At 48.8% G+C, this 17,367-nt stretch overlaps 7 protein-coding genes across 7 annotated transcripts; 2 read left to right on the plus strand and 5 right to left on the minus strand.

Moving 5' to 3' along the window:
• Positions 1–17: 17 nt before the first annotated feature.
• Positions 18–2,510, plus strand: N7484_008516 (uncharacterized protein; the record flags this gene model as incomplete). Its single annotated transcript, XM_057118903.1, has 3 exons — positions 18–284; positions 343–587; positions 641–2,510. 3 exons carry the CDS (start codon positions 18–20, stop codon positions 2,508–2,510), a joined length of 2,382 nt encoding a protein of 793 aa, XP_056968458.1.
• Positions 2,511–2,767: 257 nt separating this feature from the next.
• On the minus strand, positions 2,768–4,625 carry N7484_008517 (ubiquitin carboxyl-terminal hydrolase family protein; the record flags this gene model as incomplete). Its single annotated transcript, XM_057118904.1, has 2 exons — positions 2,768–3,918; positions 3,971–4,625. The coding sequence occupies 2 exons, from the start codon at positions 4,623–4,625 to the stop codon at positions 2,768–2,770; spliced, it is 1,806 nt and encodes a 601-aa protein (XP_056968459.1).
• Positions 4,626–4,946: 321 nt separating this feature from the next.
• Positions 4,947–5,800, minus strand: pre1 (proteasome core particle subunit beta 4; the record flags this gene model as incomplete). The annotated part of the gene is made up of 5 exons (XM_057118905.1): positions 4,947–5,024; positions 5,080–5,203; positions 5,268–5,517; positions 5,576–5,733; positions 5,793–5,800. The coding sequence occupies 5 exons, from the start codon at positions 5,798–5,800 to the stop codon at positions 4,947–4,949; spliced, it is 618 nt and encodes a 205-aa protein (XP_056968460.1).
• Positions 5,801–6,077: 277 nt separating this feature from the next.
• N7484_008519 (ribosomal RNA-processing protein RRP9) lies at positions 6,078–7,963 on the plus strand (the record flags this gene model as incomplete). The annotated part of the gene is made up of 2 exons (XM_057118906.1): positions 6,078–6,437; positions 6,494–7,963. 2 exons carry the CDS (start codon positions 6,078–6,080, stop codon positions 7,961–7,963), a joined length of 1,830 nt encoding a protein of 609 aa, XP_056968461.1.
• Positions 7,964–8,268: 305 nt separating this feature from the next.
• On the minus strand, positions 8,269–10,460 carry N7484_008520 (uncharacterized protein; the record flags this gene model as incomplete). The annotated part of the gene is made up of 10 exons (XM_057118907.1): positions 8,269–8,430; positions 8,491–8,617; positions 8,674–8,770; positions 8,834–9,139; positions 9,187–9,277; positions 9,333–9,775; positions 9,827–9,872; positions 9,922–10,127; positions 10,176–10,320; positions 10,380–10,460. The coding sequence occupies 10 exons, from the start codon at positions 10,458–10,460 to the stop codon at positions 8,269–8,271; spliced, it is 1,704 nt and encodes a 567-aa protein (XP_056968462.1).
• Positions 10,461–10,936: 476 nt separating this feature from the next.
• N7484_008521 (S9 family peptidase) lies at positions 10,937–13,004 on the minus strand (the record flags this gene model as incomplete). The annotated part of the gene is made up of 3 exons (XM_057118908.1): positions 10,937–12,035; positions 12,090–12,856; positions 12,906–13,004. The coding sequence occupies 3 exons, from the start codon at positions 13,002–13,004 to the stop codon at positions 10,937–10,939; spliced, it is 1,965 nt and encodes a 654-aa protein (XP_056968463.1).
• A 2,045-nt stretch (positions 13,005–15,049) lies between these two features.
• On the minus strand, positions 15,050–16,684 carry N7484_008522 (uncharacterized protein; the record flags this gene model as incomplete). The annotated part of the gene is made up of 4 exons (XM_057118909.1): positions 15,050–16,258; positions 16,316–16,408; positions 16,469–16,588; positions 16,646–16,684. The coding sequence occupies 4 exons, from the start codon at positions 16,682–16,684 to the stop codon at positions 15,050–15,052; spliced, it is 1,461 nt and encodes a 486-aa protein (XP_056968464.1).
• Between the last annotated feature and the right edge of the window lie 683 nt (positions 16,685–17,367).

Raw genomic sequence — 17,367 nt, forward strand, 5'->3', positions numbered from 1 at the left:
TACATTCTGACAATTACATGCAACAATATGATGCACGAGGGCATCAAGTCAATCCCGAGTCCAAAGCTCTGGGCCGAGAGCTTCGTAGGGCAAAAAATGACATCCTCTCTACCATGGGAATCGTTGTCAGTGGCGAGGATCGGAATGCCAACACATCTAATGAAGAGCAGAGGATGAACCAAATCGCAACTGAGAATGATTTCGGCTTGGTAATAACTACTCTGGATCAGCTATTCGTATTTTTCAGCACCTGGTGGTCATCCTCCCTTACAGGACGGATTCTGGTAAGATCCGCACATAACATCACCTGTGATCCACTGGTATCTAACGTTGGCTTAATAGACATTCAAGCACTATGCCCACGCACCATTACTGGATGTAATACGCTCCGAGCGTGAAACCACGGGAATTCTTGGGTTTTATTGTGCTGGTATTCCTGGGTGGGCAATATCTAGCACATTAGCAATTGCTCGTGAAAACCCCCTGAGGCGCTTTCTTCTCACAATCCGGGACTATGTCTTGGGCTTCACCGACAGTGGTGGCCTGACATTAAGCATTCGTGCCTTCTTTGCTATCGGATACCACGTGTAGGTTGTTTCCATACTACCAATTAGACACCGGATGCTGACAATGGCCGTAGGACAAAGCATTCAGTTCTCGTCTTGTCCCTCGAGGCATACATGTATTCGGTACTCCAAACACTCTCACTCGTACCCTCGAATTCTATCCCCAGCCTTCGAATGTTGGTCCCCTTTGGCGAGGCTTCTTTATTCCGACTTCCGCCTCTCCCTGCGGACTTTTCCATCCCATCCATTGGGGGCTTTGTGATGCAACTTTTGACATCCCCTGGAGTCTTGACATTTGTTTACGCATTCTATCTGCGCCCAGAGTTAGAGGAGCGCATTTATAGACTGATCCGACGCCAAATTCCCAAACCTACCGTCGCAGATGAGCTTTCGATTCGAGTTGCCTATGAAGAAAATCTCCTTGAATGGGTCGCACCGACCTTGGGACGCAGAGCGGAAGAAGAAACTCGCCGTGCGAAACTTTCATTAGCGCAAGATATCAAACAAGAGCTTGTCGCTTTGGGAGGTTGGGTATTCTCTCTATTTGGGCTTTTGTCCAGTAAGACCTCCTCGGATCAACTCCGAATCGATGGCCAAGATCGTGAGAGCATTGAGAACAACCTCAGACAATCCATTGAGTCATTACAACAAGAACTTGAAGAAGTTCAGCTTCGTACTAACCTCGCTGGAATCGAGGCTCGTGATGTTTTAGCTAGACCTTTGGAGACCATCGCTCGTGGTGATGCCGACATTGCGTCGTCGGATTCGCTGCCCGTTGCGTTTTCAAGTCAAATACCTGAAATCGAGCTGGGCCCAGATATGAACCAAGTGCTCACAAATGAAAACCGCATGTCTCAATCTCCCGGTGAGATGAGCAATGATTTCTTTTCAGAAATAGCTACCGTTGGACGAACAAGTGCACCCTCAAATGCCTCACGTTCACAGAGCCAAGCAAGCCATGTCCAACAAGGTGAGCCCTCAGCAAGACCTCGTCAGAACTCGCGCTCCAACACCCTATTCTCCCGACCATCGTCCCCAGAAACATCGCCACCTACCTCACCTCGCGTTAGAGCTTCTTTAATTCATCAGAGTTCCGACATCATCACAATGCAGCTGGAACTTTTGGGTAACCGCAATCGCAATCCTCAAGCCGAGACGACGGCCCAGCGGAATCCTCCTTTCTTTGGTCGTAATAATCCAGCAACTGCCATGGACCGCAGGTCTATAGCCGATTTCCTCGAGGCGTTGATCCTGAGCCAAGCACAGCAGCAAGCTACGCAGCAATTGCCACTAGCTGAAAACGATGATGTATCAGGGGTCACTGCCGGAGCCAACTTTGCTACAGGTCAGGACATCCCTGCCGAGGAAAGCCAGCCCCCAAATATTGTGCAAGAGGCCATGGCTGATCACCATGTGGACCCTGCACCCACTGAAGAAGCCCCAGCTTCCACCATGCCAAGCATTCTCCCAGACGGCGTCGAAGAGCCTAATGATGAAGAACACGTGAGCTTCCAACCATTGGAGACAGGCGAAATTGGCGACATTCCTCCCGGTTCTGGCCTCCAACCCATGTCGCATGTACCCGGTGTACCCGTCATTTCCCACAGAGTGACGCTCCTATCCGCTCACCCAGTTGACTCTCTTGCATCACATCTCGCGGCAATCATAAGCAACATCATCCTGTCGCCGATCGAATCACTTTATGTCCGCTCTCTGGCTCACTCATATCTTGCTCTGCACCCTTCTTCTACGGTTCAAGTCTCGGACCTACACCCTATAGGTCTGTGGGGTGGCGGACGGACCTGGTCTGATGCCTTTGCTTACTGTGGTAGGCTAGTTCTTATGAGAGGTATGCAGGCTGCGCTAAGAGCAGGTGTGTGGGGCTTCCTAGTCGGTTCGACAATGCGTATCGGGCGGAAGTTTTGTGGATGGGGGACTCTATAAGTGAAATAAAATATTTCTCTTTCCAAGGTCCTCTGTCAGATTGAAATTAGCCTAGTAAATGTGTAAAAGAGGCATTTTTGGAGGATTCAAGTATCCTGCAAGGGCATATTTGCTCAACTGAGGATAGTCCTGGTCTACAATAAGACGGAAAAAGATTATCTGTGTAGAAGATCGAATTTATAAAATCCCTCGCCAACCCAAACTCCCCAAAATTTCAATCGTAAATAATACATTTTCAAGTTTCGATGGATACACATTTATTTGGCACCCTTGCCCTTCTTACCAGGAACCTTCCTGCGCTCCCAAACCATCAGGTATCCTTCACGGGTAAAGAGAGTCTCACTTTCAGCACGCTTAACAAATAAGTCCTGAATCTCAAGCCACTCAGGGCCACGCTGTTCCGCAGCACCGCCATTTTGGTGACGGGAGTTGTCGGCCGACATAGCCTTATCGTGGAGCTGAACAAGCCAGGAGACCTTTTCGCTGCCGCCGCCAGCTCCGGAGGATGAGCCAGAAGCAGCGTTAACGCCCTTGTCAGCTGCATCTTCGGTAGCACCGGGGGCGGCGATTGAGGGGTCCAGAATGATGTTCGCTACAAGGTCGTACAGGATTGGTTCTGATGGGGGCCAGATCTCCGGGTTTGGCTCAACATATGGTGACATGTCGAGGGAGCGGGGGCTAGGGTGAGTGACAATGGTGGGGTTTCGCTCGGATACGAAGCGGTTTTTGTTGAAGCGTTTGATATGGAAGAGGAGGTAAGGGGGGAGAGGGTGAAGAAGACGATGTCTGACACGGTGAGCCATCTTCTCGGATGCAGTGAGGCCATTGTATTTATTGAGGAGGGTGGTGAGAGGCACTTGTGGGATAATAGATTCCCGGTTTGCCGATTGGAAGAGAGGAGTTGGAGGTAGGTCCAATGTGAGAATAAGGAATGGAGTGACCTGGCTGTTGATATCTCCAGATTCCGTGAAGACCAAACGTGCGTTCTGGGTGTCGGAGTGGGCCGTAATAGCCTGCGATTCAATCCGAACACGACCCTGGAAGGCCGCATGCACTACACTGGTAGGTGTCTTTGATGGCTTTTTGGAGCCACCCAGAGACAAATGAAGGTTGTTAAGAAACCATGACAAGAACTCCACGGGGTCGGATTGTTGGCTAAGGGTGAAGCGCTTTGATGATCGTAGGGCAACCTCTTGTAACAGCTCGTGCGGAGACACATGAGATCGAAATGCTTTGGGATTCCATAGCTTGCGTACAAGTGTACTGAAGCGTAGAACGAGCTGCGGGGTGTCCAGTTGTGGGAACTCGTGGAGAAGGAAAAAGTTGCGAATGGGGAGGACGTGCGCCAGAAGCTGAACCACGACATTCATATAGTCGTTGGCCTTGATGTTGTTCATGCCAACAAACCCTGTGATACCATTAGCTTTCGGAAGCTCTCCCTATCTAGCGGGATGTCTCACCTGGCCTGTACCTGGCACCATGGAGATCCCAGGCGCCGTGAACTTCTTTATCCATCTTGATAACTTCGTTCTTCGAATAGTGCGGATCCACCACATATTTGATATCGTCCAAACTGTTACTTTTGACTTCGTACCCCTCTGGCAATACATAGACTTTCTTGGTACCCATGTTGACAAATACATGATGTCCGACCTCGAGCGCATGAAAATACGCATGCGATTTGGGACCGCGACCCTGGAAATATTTGCCACAGACGAGACAGGCATACACGTTGATATTCGAGAGACTGATGGAGCACAGCTTCTCGAAGTCGAAGTCCAATACTCCCCTATTGACCGTGTCGAGGTAGAGGTCGCCGTAGCCCTCCATCGGCTGGTTTTGTCGTTTGGGAGCACTGAGGGCGGAAACCTCTTCGTCAATATCCGAGAGTCCTGAATCATCGTGCGCAGGTTCTTCCAGTTCCGCTCCTTCTTTATCAGCTGCTGCTAGGGTATTGGTGCCATTGCGATCGTCTTGCTGCTCTTCGGCTGGTTGCGCGGGTACTGCGCCGTCTTGGGTGTCTTCGTCAACCCCGTCCTCCACGCGCGCCTTTTTCGAGGCCGGGGGCCCTGGGAAATTCTCCCCAAGAGGGAGCTCTGCTAATCTTTTTGGCATTGTGATCGGAGTGTTGCGGTGGTGGAGAACGAAAGGAGCTCTGAAGTTCTTCAGTCCCGCGAGCTCTTGAAGATGGTGCAAACTCATCAAACATCCAACATCGTCATGTCTCTATATGATAGCTCTTCCAAGACAATCAGGTTTATTTACATAGTTTCCGATCCCAAAATAATACTAAGTCGTTGACTGGCATCCACTACAGTTACCAAATATTTGCCTAAAGACTACTAAGAAAATCTCGGAGGTTTTGCTGGTATCCCGTCAAAGCAATGTTAAAACGTCATAGGATATGATACAACAAACGCCCAGGCATGTTGACCATTACGCAGCCCGAGCGATCCTGTCGTTATCAAAGTCTACCTCTTTCACGCCATCCTTTGTCACCACCTTCACCAGGACCTATCAATTGTGAATTAGTATAGCAACATTGAATATGGAAATGACCCGAACGTACCCCCTTGTAGTCGATTGGTAGCCGACGCTTGAGCTCATCTGTGCACATTTCAAGAAGTTTCATGCCCTCTTCGAGAGAGATGTTGGGGTTGTGGTGTTTGTCGAGAAGAGAAAGGCAATAGTATCTGCGCTTGTTAGCAGTGCTCGGGATTTCCCGATATCGTTAGATATCCTGCTGGTCCAACATACTGGGCATAACCATGGGCGGCATATGGTACAGGGGCCAACGAAGCCAAGTAGTCGATCCAGTACAAGTGAGGCTTCTCTGTAGCAGGGTCCACACCACCCAACAACAGGTTGACTGTGTACGGGCTTCGTGATCGCAAGCTGCGGGCCAACTCTCCTCGGATGAAATTGCCTACAGCAGGAGTGCTGAGCTCGGTGTCATTGCGCATCGTATACAGTTGAACGTTTGCTTGAATGTAATCGGCGAATTGAACTGGGTGAAACAAGCCATTAGCGTCTAGAGTTCCATCACCAATTCGCTAGGTACTGACTGGTGTCTCCTGCCTCTCCAGAGAAAGCCATAAGGGTGTGCTTATTCAGGCTTCTGGTCTTGTCATCCTCTGCCTTGATGATAGTCGGGCCTCGCATTATAGCCTTTGATGCGGCAACAAGGACGAAGTCCTTGCCAGTAATACCCAAGAGAACGTCCCTAGCAAGCGCGGTCAGTCAAGGCGGGCAATTAATTTGTGGGGGTGATGACCGGGATACACATACATGTTGGCGGTATGTCAGGAAAATGAGAAATAAATCAAGACGAGGTTCAAAAAAGGCGATGAAGGGAAATGTGGTCGAGGTGATGACCGCGCGGTGAGCTTGACGCCTGGAGCTCTCAGCTACCTCGCTGAGTCAGCCGCCGCTTGGCCGCCTTTTTTTCCCCGAAAAAAAAGTTGAATCTAGCATCGGCCACCACCAAGTCACGTTTGTCGTCTGGGGTATTTCCACCCGCAAATTTGATTTAGGCTTGCTGTGGAACTACTAAATTGAAGACTCAACATGTCTTCTTTCTTCACCGTGCCTGCCTCGCAGCGCAAGCGCAAGAGAGACGACCGCACTGCACCCCCGGCAACTAAGAAACGAGGCGTGGATGCAAAGAACGATGGAGGAAAAGCCCAACGACCCCGCGAACGGGAGGAATCAATTTCAGGAAGCGATGTGGACGAAGATGAGATTGACTCGGTAATCTCTGGAGAAGACTCTGAATCGGACTCGGATGAAGGCGAAACGGCCGCAGACCGAAGATTGAAACTTGCGGAACGTTACTTGGACAATGTTAGAGAAGATGTCCAAGAAGTCGGATTCGATGCGGAAGAGATCGATCGAGACTTGATTGCGGAGCGATTGAAGGAGGATGTTGTATGTGGAACTTTTCTCCTCACAGATTGAGTCTGCGACTAATCGGAATCATATAGGACGAATTCAAAGGACGAGCTTTCCGACAAATTGCCGATAAACTCTCGTTTTCCACGGCTTCGCATTCTTTCTTCCGCGCAGATACCCAGTCTACTACTTCCATCGCTGTTCATTCGCCCTACGTTTACACCGTCTCAAAGGACAAAACCTTGATTAAGTGGGAACTGGCAACACCGAGTGGTCCTGAGGCATCTGTCCAGGATGCTTCTTCCAAACGACCCCCACGACCGCAACGAAGGAAGCCGAAGCAGGTGAAGTACGCTCGGGGTATGCGTAAGATTGCTGAAACTGGCGAGGAACACGGCCACACGGGAAGCATCTTGTCTGTTGCTGTCAGCCCCTCGGGAAGATTCGTGGCAACAGGTGGTGCAGACAAGAAACTTGTGATTTGGGATGCGGAGACTTTGACCCCAACCAGAACTTTCACCCAACACCGTGATTCTGTCAGCAGTGTCGCTTTTGCTCGCCATATTTCGACTATGAGCTCCGGAGAGCAGCTTTTTACTGGTAGTTACGATCGTACCATCAAAACCTGGTCTATTAGCGGAGCCGGCCATGCCTATGTTGAAACTCTCTTTGGTCACCAAGACCATGTGACTGGGGTGGCAGCTATGACAATTGACCAGGCTCTGAGCGTTGGTGCCAGAGATAGAACAGCCAGATTATGGAAGGTTGTCGAAGAGGCACAACTCGTGTTCCGTGGCGGTGCTTCAAAGAAGGCACCCTACAAGGAGAGCAACATTGACTGCATTGCCGCTCTCCCGCCAGCACATTTCGTCACTGGTTCCGACTGCGGATCAATCTGTCTGTGGTCGATGCATAAGAAGAAGCCTCTTTACACAGTTCCCTTGGCACACGGTCTGGACCCTATCCCGCCTTTGGAAGAATTATCTCAAGAAGTCGACAGCGAGACTGCTGCCAATAATACCCGGCATATGCGCCCCATGCCTCGCTGGATTACCGCTCTGACCACTCTTCCCGGTACCGATATCGTCCTGAGTGGTAGCTGGGACGGTTCTATCCGCGCATGGCGCATCCCAGAAGATAAGAAGAGTATCATTCCATTAGGCCCAGTTGGTCTTGGTTCTTCTGGCCTGTCAACTCCCGATACACCTTCCCAGCAGCTCAACCAATCACTCGCCAGTGGCACCCCCGGTGATGACATGGAGATTGATGGAATCTCCCAGCAAAATGCGGAGCCTTTAATCAAGGGTGTGATTAATGATATCGCCGTTTTCGAGCGTCGCCCCGAATCAGACCAGCCTGAGTCAAAGGGATCCAAATCGCAGATCAACACTCAACCTCGTGGCCTGTGCATCGTCGCAGCAGTTGGCAAGGAGCACCGACTAGGCCGGTGGAAGTGCTTTGCCACCAACTACGACAAGGCTACTCCATCGGATGGTCGCAACGGTGCAGTTGTCTTCGAGGTCCCCTTCACATCTCTCGTTGATGCCGAGGCCGATGTATAAAAGTTTACGGATTTTAACTTGACCTTGCATCTCTTTCTGCAAGAAGTGGGGCAAGTTGTGGCGTGTCATTCGGGGTGTGGTGTCTTGGAGTCAATTTCTACATGTATTTTACCATCTAGATATCTTGCATACATAAGTACCGGATCTCGACCGGTTGAGTACCTTTCATATTGTGGTCCACTGGCCAACAGCCTCAGTAAAGGTGAACCTTTCATTAAATCCGGAGGGTGCACAAAATGTCGGTTTTCGCCAGTGAGATATTCTCTGTGGCCTAGGAGCAACTGCTCTCTCAAGGATTTAGTTTTTTATGCATCATTCGCAATCTCTGCATGCTCATCTGCCGGTTTCAAAGAGTCATCATCGTTAGCAACAGGAGTCCCACGCAGGAGTGCCTCGATGCGCTTGATACGCTTTTTCTCTTCGTGCGCAGCGGTGTCTCCGAAGATGAGGTCCATATCCTCAAGTGTCTGTGAAGATATCAGCATCTAAACGGAGAAATCAGGAGCAAAAGCCTAGGGTGAGCACACCTTTCCTCGTGTCTCAGGAATACAGAAAAACACAAATCCCAGCGCCAGAAGACAGAAAACGGCGAAAAAGATGTAAGTCCCATATGTGATTGAATCAAGCATGTCCGGGGTTACAAGTCCAATGATACTGTTTATAACTTATGAGAAAAATTCAAGTGGATTTCCAAGAGTGATCAAACGCACAAGTTGCACATCCAAGTCGCAGATGTTGTGATAGACATGGCTTTAGCCCGAATAGAGAGATTAAATATCTCCGAAGGTAGTACCCAACCAATTGGAGCTAGTGAAATCTAGATCAGCATGTGCTCAGTCATAGCTAGTAGCTTAAGAAAGCCAGACTCACCAAAGGAGTACGAGAAGTTGATATCGTAGATGTAGATGAACGCAATACCAACCCATCCAGCAGACTTATGATCCGGCAAGCTGGACCCGTAACTTCCCAGGATACCACCCACAATAGCCAGCGAGATACAAGTCCCCGTGGCACCAGCCATGAGTAGAACACGGCGTCCAACCTTATCGATTAGAAGCAGAGCTGGGAGTGTACTCAGACAATTCACGATACCGTATACGCCCGTTGCGAGGAGAGATGACGTGTTACCGCTTAGGCCGAGCTGAGCAAAGATTGTAGGTGCATAGTAGATTATTGCTGGATTAATTAGCAAGATATTTAACTGGGACAAGAAAGTCACCTACCATTACAGCCCATAAACTGCTGGAAGAACATCACGATGCAACCAATAGCTAATCTTCGGAATCGGGCCCAATTGGTCAACATTGACATGTACTACAGCAGGTATGTTAGTAGTCTCTCAGCGGAAAGTGCAACTAGAACCACAAACCTGAGCAGCATGAAGTTTGAAGCCCGATAGATTGGGAAAGTTTTCCTTAGCGAACGAGTTTTCCAGCATAATAGATGCACGAATCTCTAGATATTCATTCTGAAGAGCGATATTATCGCGAGGCTGGCGACGCAGCCGTGAGAGCGCAGCAAGTGAGTCATCGTCTCGCTCTTTCATTAACAACCATCGCGGTGAGTCTGGAAAGAATAACATTCCGATGCCCAAGATTATTGCTGGAGCAATCTGAAGAGCTAGCGGGAAACGCCAAGAAGCTTCAGACTGGCCGGTACAGCCACCAGAAGGTACATCCTGATACGGATCGAAGGAGGGGGAGGAAGCCGTTCCTCCGGTATAGGGGATATTCGGGGCACAGCGAGTACCACCGATGTAGTTGGTGCCATAATCAATCCAGTAGCTGACCAGAATGCCAATGGTAACCGATACTAAGAGAGTTTAGCAAGGTTCATCGGAAAGCAATGTTTCAAGAAACTAACATTGTTGTATCACAACAAGACTGCCTCGGATCTCTGGAATGGAAACCTGAAGACATGTAAGCTTTTGTGGTAACGAAATAGCGGACTCTGTATACCTCAGAGATGTAAAGCGGCACCACCATGGTAAGCATCCCGATTGCTAATCCTGCAATTGCTCGACCGACAAAAAGCATTGGGATGTCCACCGCTGCGCATTGAATAGCAGAGCCAATCACAAAAACAATCACGGCTAAGTTTATAGAAACCTTCCGTCCAACCCGATCAGACAGAGGTCCATTAATCAGAGATCCAAGCCAGGCGGCTGGGTAGATGTTAGCTCGCACTCGAAGATCATCTAGAAAGAACTTACCAAGTAGAAGCGTCGAAACAAACCATCCCTTGAACCCACTATCAGAAAATACACGTGGGAAGCGAGCCCCAAATGACTCCATGGTATTAACACCGCTGACAACGCCTTGGTCATAGCCGAACAGCAAGCCGCCTAGAGTAGAGAACTATCGCAAGGTCAATATGGGATCTTTGGAAGGTTGTCGAGCTCAAGTTCAATGCTTACCGACGCCACGCCGCATAAGTAGGGATTCTGCAAAACGAGCGACAATCCGCTCTTTGATGGGCTATCAACGGTTGAGTCCATAGTGGCACGAATCAGTTAATATGTGAAATGCTCCCCGTCAACGTAGTGATTGAGTGAAAAGAGCCTCATATGATCCGCTGAGTCCGCTTTATACTTCACACGGAAGGAAAGCCGAGGGTCACAGTCGCAGCGTATGATAGGAAGACAGTACTCCGGAAATGCAAGCTCGATCATAGGGAACTCAGACATCGAACGGAGTGGTGCGGTCCGAGTCAACTCTAGCAAGTTTGTTAAGTTTGGAGACTGGGGAAGATCGTCGCCCGCCTTGGTCAAATGCGGGGGAATGTCGGAGTATATCCACCCCTGGACCTAAAACTAGATCAGGCAAGTTGGCGCGTTGTTTACTGTTAGCTCGTACTTTTTGTAAGTGAGCTGTGAATTATTTGCCATGATTTTTTCAAGGGTTGATATTAAACTCTTATCCGTTACTTTTAATTCGACATCGAGTTTTTAGTTACAGTTTGCAGCCCAATGTCCTAGGCAGTAGTTGTCAAATATCGCTTCCACCACTCTTCCTTTCGAGTCAACGACTGCAAAATAGCCTTCTGGCCAACCCATCCATGTCCCTCGCCCTCAAATTCGACAACCTCCGCGACCCGTCCATGAGCCCGCATAGCATCAGCCATCATTCTTGCCTGCGCAACAGGAACAACCATATCAATAGTTCCTTGCAAGAGCAGCAACGACCCTTGAATTTTATCAGCAAAGTTGCACGGACTGCGTTTAGTAAGCTCAAGTTCTCTATCTTGGGGCGCAGTCTTGCTCAGCAGCAGCCGGTCCACATCTTGACTTTCAAACTTGTACGAGTCCGCTTGAAGAGCTCGCACATCGCTTATTCCATAAGAGCTGATTCCTGCAGCCCAGACATCGGGGTACATATGCAGTGCTCGCAGTGTCAAGTAACCACCGGCACTTCCACCGTAGATTCCGACGCGGGCTTTGTCGACTAATCCCTCACCCACGAGGTATTCCACCGCGCTGACGGCATCAGCGACATCGACTAGACCCCAGTATCCAGAGAGTCTTTCTCGGTATTCTCGTCCGAAACCGGTGGAGCCGGTGTAGTTGACGGCGCACACTGCGAAACCGCGCGTGGTCCAAGATTGGATTTCCAAGTCGAGGGCTGGGGTTGTAGATCCATTAGGACCTCCGTGGACATACACCAATAGAGGAGGAAGTCCATCGGCCTTGAATTCGGGGTTGCAAGGCGGGAAATAGAACATGTGAACGTGGCCGTCGGTCAATGGACCGTGTTTTTGAGGGGCTTGGAGCTCTTTTGCGACAGAGACATATTCGGAAGGCAGTTCGAATGTTGCCGTTGATGTGAGAATGGTCCTTTCTGCTTTGAGTGTTGGTGTGATAGTAATCAATGCTAGTTCCTCTGGAGAGGTGGTCGAAGTGCCCACCACAACGAAGGAAGTTGATGATACTCGACGGATTTCGTACACGTTCACGTATGGCAGATCAAGGTCCTGAACAGATAAGGTGGCTGTGTTAATTAGTATCAGCTTTGCCGTGGCATGGGTAATAGTCGTTGCCACTATGGTTTGCGCATCAAGAAAAATGTATGTAGAGCTAGGCAAACGTCAACCAATAGTTCGAAAAAAGACCAAGCATACTCAAACTTACCTTCCAAGTTCCCATTCATCAACACCGAAATCGGCCTTCTCAAATGTCTTCAATGGCAGCGCGGTCTGTTGCTGGTTCTTCACATCAAAGGAGTAAAGCTGCCAGAAGCCGGTGCGATCACTCGCAAAATACAATAGCCCATCTGGACTCCACTTTGGCTGAACAATGCTTTCTTCTTGTCCTTTACCAGCGATGCGGGTAACATTCTCCAAAGATCCACTATTCCACTGCGCATAATAAAGCACCGTGCCGGTCCAAGGCATGTCGGGATGCGACCACTGAATCCACGAGACATACTTGCCTGTGGGATCAAATTTAGGGTGCGAGTAGAAATCATCACCTTGAGCAATCGTCGTCTCAGTACCCAGTTCAATATTGATGGCTACCAATGTATTATGAACATGCGTCGCCTGCGTCTCGGGTGTAGCCTCTCTGTGATCCTCTTTGATAGCAAGGATCCACTCTGGGTTGAAGGGGTGGCTATGGAAATCCGCATACCGGATTCCCTCGACAGCGGGATGAACAATTTTAGTTTCACCCGATGCCGAATCCAGCAGGTAGACATTACGAGATTCTTCGTCTGCGAATAGGACCTGTCCATCATGTCGCATGTCGATAGAGCCACCACCGAGTTCTTGCACTGTTGCGTGGGCGCTTAGGTCTTTGGGTAGCACGTCTTGGCTTTTCCCGTTGAGATGCTGGACAATTGCATAGCGACCGTCTTCTGTTGGGTGACACTCAATAGAGTAGATGGCTCCCGTTGATTCCTGTGGTATGTTAGTTATGGTCGTAAATAAGGTGCTGGTTGTTCTGTACATTAACTGCTACCTCGTGGAGCGTGATACTATCTGTAGCGAGACGTTCCGCGGTGAGGGGGCTAATCCAGTGCCCGTAGGGCACGGTCTGAGGTGCCATTTTATGGAATAAGGAATAAATGAAGATAGAAAAAGTGTTTACCAGAGGTCAGAAAAAGACGTGGGGTGGTTGCATGGATGACTCATGTTCAACAAAGTTGCCGAGGCGAGCCCTTAGATAACCTTAGATAACCTGCTACAGAGCCATAGTTCCTTTGATTAGAAAGTGCCCATAATAAAGTGCCGTATCCTACACTTGGAGGCCAAGTATTTGCTCGATAAGTTTACTCTGAATTTCGAATACTGCTCCCTACCCACAGGATGTGTTGTAAATCCCTCCACAATGCCGCTCCTGAAACACATGTCAGATTCAGCCGTGGACCAATAATCAATAGCTCGTGTTTACCTCTGGCTCCCAGCTTACGCTTCTCAACTCAGCGATGATAGAACAAGACCTGACAAACAACCCGGTATTTCTACAACGCAGAAACAGTAATGTGGATTGCCGAAGCCATGCCAGACAGAACCCAACAACATACGATTTGCTTGTTTGGTGCTCTTATATACCGGGAATACGCATGAGATAACACAATTATCATCACGGGAGAATCTTATCAAAATGAAATAGCCGCGAAAACCACACAGCTCAGTCTACCATTTGATAAGATTCTTGGCCATCTTCCCTACCAGTCACTAGAGAAAGAGATCTTGATACTTGAGCAGGAGTCTAAAGCATTTGCTGGAGTTATCTAAAAACTCGAGTCCATGTGATTCCCTATCTCATCTACCTTGCCTTTTTAGTCTTGTGTCCATACCAGCACTAGATAATTATATCATTTGGTTCTGTAGGTATGATTACCAAGAAATGACAGCCAGCCAATCAAGGGGATAAATTTACATCCCCTTCCAATTTTGATTTCAGATCGCAAGGTTGCACAGCAGCATTGCTGAGCCATGATGAATAGGAACATAGTCCAAGCCTCCAACCAATCAAGAGGACAGTTCTATATCCCCCTCCCAAGATTTGCTTTCAGTTGTCAAGATTTATAGCATTGCTGAGCCATGATGATCAGGACATAGTAAAATCTTTCAACCAATCAGGATCCTTCGACAGAGCCCCTCCCATCTTTTTAGTTTCATTAATTTTTTTTATCCGGGTGCCCAGGTGAATGAGCTGGAATTGCTGAGCCATGATCCGTAGCCCTGGTATATAGAACATGGTCTTAGTTTTGGGCCAATCACGATGTTTCTAAAGAATTCCTTCTATTTTTTGGTTTCAAATCGACGGTGTTTGTTCACCTAAACGGGAAGAACCTGAGCCATGGTGAGAAGAACCTTAGATCTTCTCCTTATTTTCAGTCCAACTTCCGCACATCGGAACGCAACACCATTTCAATAGCATAATGAAAGGCGCAGTGTCTGATATGTAGAATCATAATATTGGTACATGCCAGGTACCTACTCAGTCGCAATAGACTCCCCTGAGATGCGAAGGTGATAACGGAGTGATCAAGCGCCTTTTCTGATCTTTTGTCGCAGCTCGAATGAGGCTTTATTTTACATGTTCACTTGATTGATTGAGATGATATGTATATTCCTTGATACGTGAGATAGTATTCTGACTGAGTACATTTACTGAGCTACTTTAGGTGCGGATAGTGAGGATGTAGAGGGCTTCCGCATATTCGGGCCCTTATTCCAAACCAATCAAAATGACCGAAGAGCATGGCATCCCCGTATCTAGTTTCATTCTGTGGCGGGTTTGCTGCAGGCAGTTAAAGCTGAGCCATAATAAGTCTCTGATTTTCCCCCAGTATCTAGAATAACAGGAGATTAGGTAGAGGTCGAAATAGGGAGAAATGAAGGGACGCATTATTCAAAAGCTATATCGGGGTTGAGTTGTTGAAGGAGGATATAAAGCTAGACAAGAAAAAGATATAGATCATTGCGCCAATCAAGGTTGAAGCCTGCAAATATCAGGCAAAGCTTTAAGCTAGGTATTTTTCTATCCCATCCGAAGCGCCACGCTATTGTAAACCATGCCTAGTATGCAGGTAGAAATGAAACAAGAGTTTAAATACTGGTGCCATGAAATAGTTGGCGAAATCAGTACGGGGAAAATCGGGCTCGTCTTCTCTGGCTAGCTCTTCGTACAGGGCCAACAGGTTCCTCCTCATCCGAATCATCAACGGCGATGGCGTTGTTAGCAGATGACCCTGTGTTCCTTGAAGGTCTGGTCCTGGGAGGCGAGCTAGAGCCATCTTCAATCTCATCATCGTCCGACGCGGGAATAACTGGTGGGAAATGGCTACGGCCAGCACTTAGATGAGGGCCCTCGGAATCGTCGGAATCAGAATCCTCTTCGAGGCCGCCGAGCATATCATCAGACCCATTGCCATCCGGTGTTTCGCCAGATTCTGCGTCAGAGTCATCACTGTCGACGACATATCTTCGTCTCGGCAGTCTCCCAGGGACTGACTCCTCGTCTTCGCTTTCCCAGTCGTAGTCCTCCGGCTCGGCTGCAGAAGAAGGGCCAAACACCTGAGGGTACTGTACGAAAGGCGGCCCCCGTGAAGAAGGTCGGTTACGAGCACGAGAACTACCAACCACTGTAGAATGATCGGATTCAGATCCTTCTCTTTCGCGCTGCGTATGTTCTTCGTCGTCAATGAAGGACTCTTCGTAATAGTCTTCGTCCTCTTCCTCTTCCTCTTCCCCTTCCCCATAGGGATCATAGGGAGCATTGCCATCAAAGTGATCCCGTGCTTGCCAAGGATGGTGCCCAGTGCCGGTTGGCCGAAGACCAGGGAAATAGAACGGATGTGTATGTAAGTCGGGGAAAATCGGACCGAAGCTTATAGATCTGTCGTATGCGTGGAATGGTGCGCCGACCCGGGATTGAATTGTCGGAGCGTCTGGATCGTCTATCCCATCCTCGTCCTCGTCCTCATCATCATCGTCTAAAATAGAATCGTAATCGCTTTCGCTGCTTAAGTCCGACCCACTGGAGTATGTACCCTCTGAATCTGGCCGATAGACGTAGCCACAACCTGCGCAGTTCTGGCCGTCTTCAAGTTCCCAAGAGCAATTCGGACAGCGCATGATACCATCATCTATATCGATGACAGGTTTCAGTTGAGGGGGTTTCGGTGTAAAAAGTCCACCAAATAGACCTCCGCTTTGCGGATCTGTGTTTGCCTTGTCGTTGTCAAGCTTTTCTATTTCCTCTTTATGGTTTTTTGAGTGTTCTGCGGTTGTCTCTTCTGCATCTAAAAGCTCTGCACGGGTGGTGAACATTTGAACGACAGCTCGAACCTAACAAAAAAAAAATTAGTACTAATTTCATAGAAGGAATTCAGTGGAGAGACTGACCAAGTAGGCCGGCGCAGGCTGTGTTTTGACGGGTGCTCGACAATCTGGACATGTCCTCTTCGACCGTCCACCAGCAAACCATGACGATAGACACTATTCGTTATCAGACAATTGGATCGTAAAGTGCGAATAGTAGATATAGGAAAAACTAACGGAGTAGCAAAAGGTGTGTCCACAGGCAAGGGTGAAAGGCTCGTATAATGGCCGTATGCAGATACCACACTGTATTAAGCTTCGGATATCATCCACATGGCCTTGAAGGGTATTGACAAGCTATAAACGCGTCAGTCTCAACTTTTTCCACATCCGCGCAGGAAGGTCGGAGCTTACCCCGGAGGACTCGGCCCCAGAACTACCTATGGCCGCCATGTTGACCTCCCGCGGTTTTCTGTGTGTTCCGTTCCTGCACTTAAAGCTTCGACGTTGTCGAGTTTGCGTTTTGGGTCGTTATCGAGCGGGGGCGCGAAGTCGTTAAGATGCGGTGGGGGTCAGAGGAAAAGTTCGATGGAAAGGCCCACGACCAGGCGTAGAGCTGAATTATGAAATGCAGCGCAGATGTAGTCGTATTGCGCGAATATATAGTAAATTAGTTGTATTAGAGGGCCACGATATTCCAAGGCTGGGAAAACCGTGGCGCTGAGAAGTGAAGGAACCCAGGGCAATCGTGTTGTTAGTGGCCTCAGGCATTAATTGAATAAGCCGTTCCTGCTGCTCCTCACGTGATTCCAAACCCAACTTAGTCATGGCGTGAGAACCATCATTCTTCTTTCACCATACCATCTCAGTGCCTTTTCTATTCCTCTTACAAGTGAGACAGTTCAAGGGGTGAATTACTTCCTCTTTGAGGATCCTCATCGGGCAATTCTTGATCTCGATCCCTGACTAAAACACAGCTACAGTATTCCGCCAGACTCCTTGCGCCGTTGGGTGGAGGGACCAATAGAATAAGACCTCAGACTCTCCAGCGCACACTAACTGCAGTGATGTGATAGGTATATCCACACCTGCGATTGCTGTAGATTAGCGCTCCGGGTCTCAAACCATGGCCTGCC

This window comes from Penicillium longicatenatum, assembly GCF_028827895.1.
Source record: "Penicillium longicatenatum strain IBT 33135 chromosome Unknown contig_6_segment0_segment0, whole genome shotgun sequence".
Classification (NCBI taxonomy): Eukaryota; Fungi; Ascomycota; class Eurotiomycetes; order Eurotiales; family Aspergillaceae; genus Penicillium; species Penicillium longicatenatum.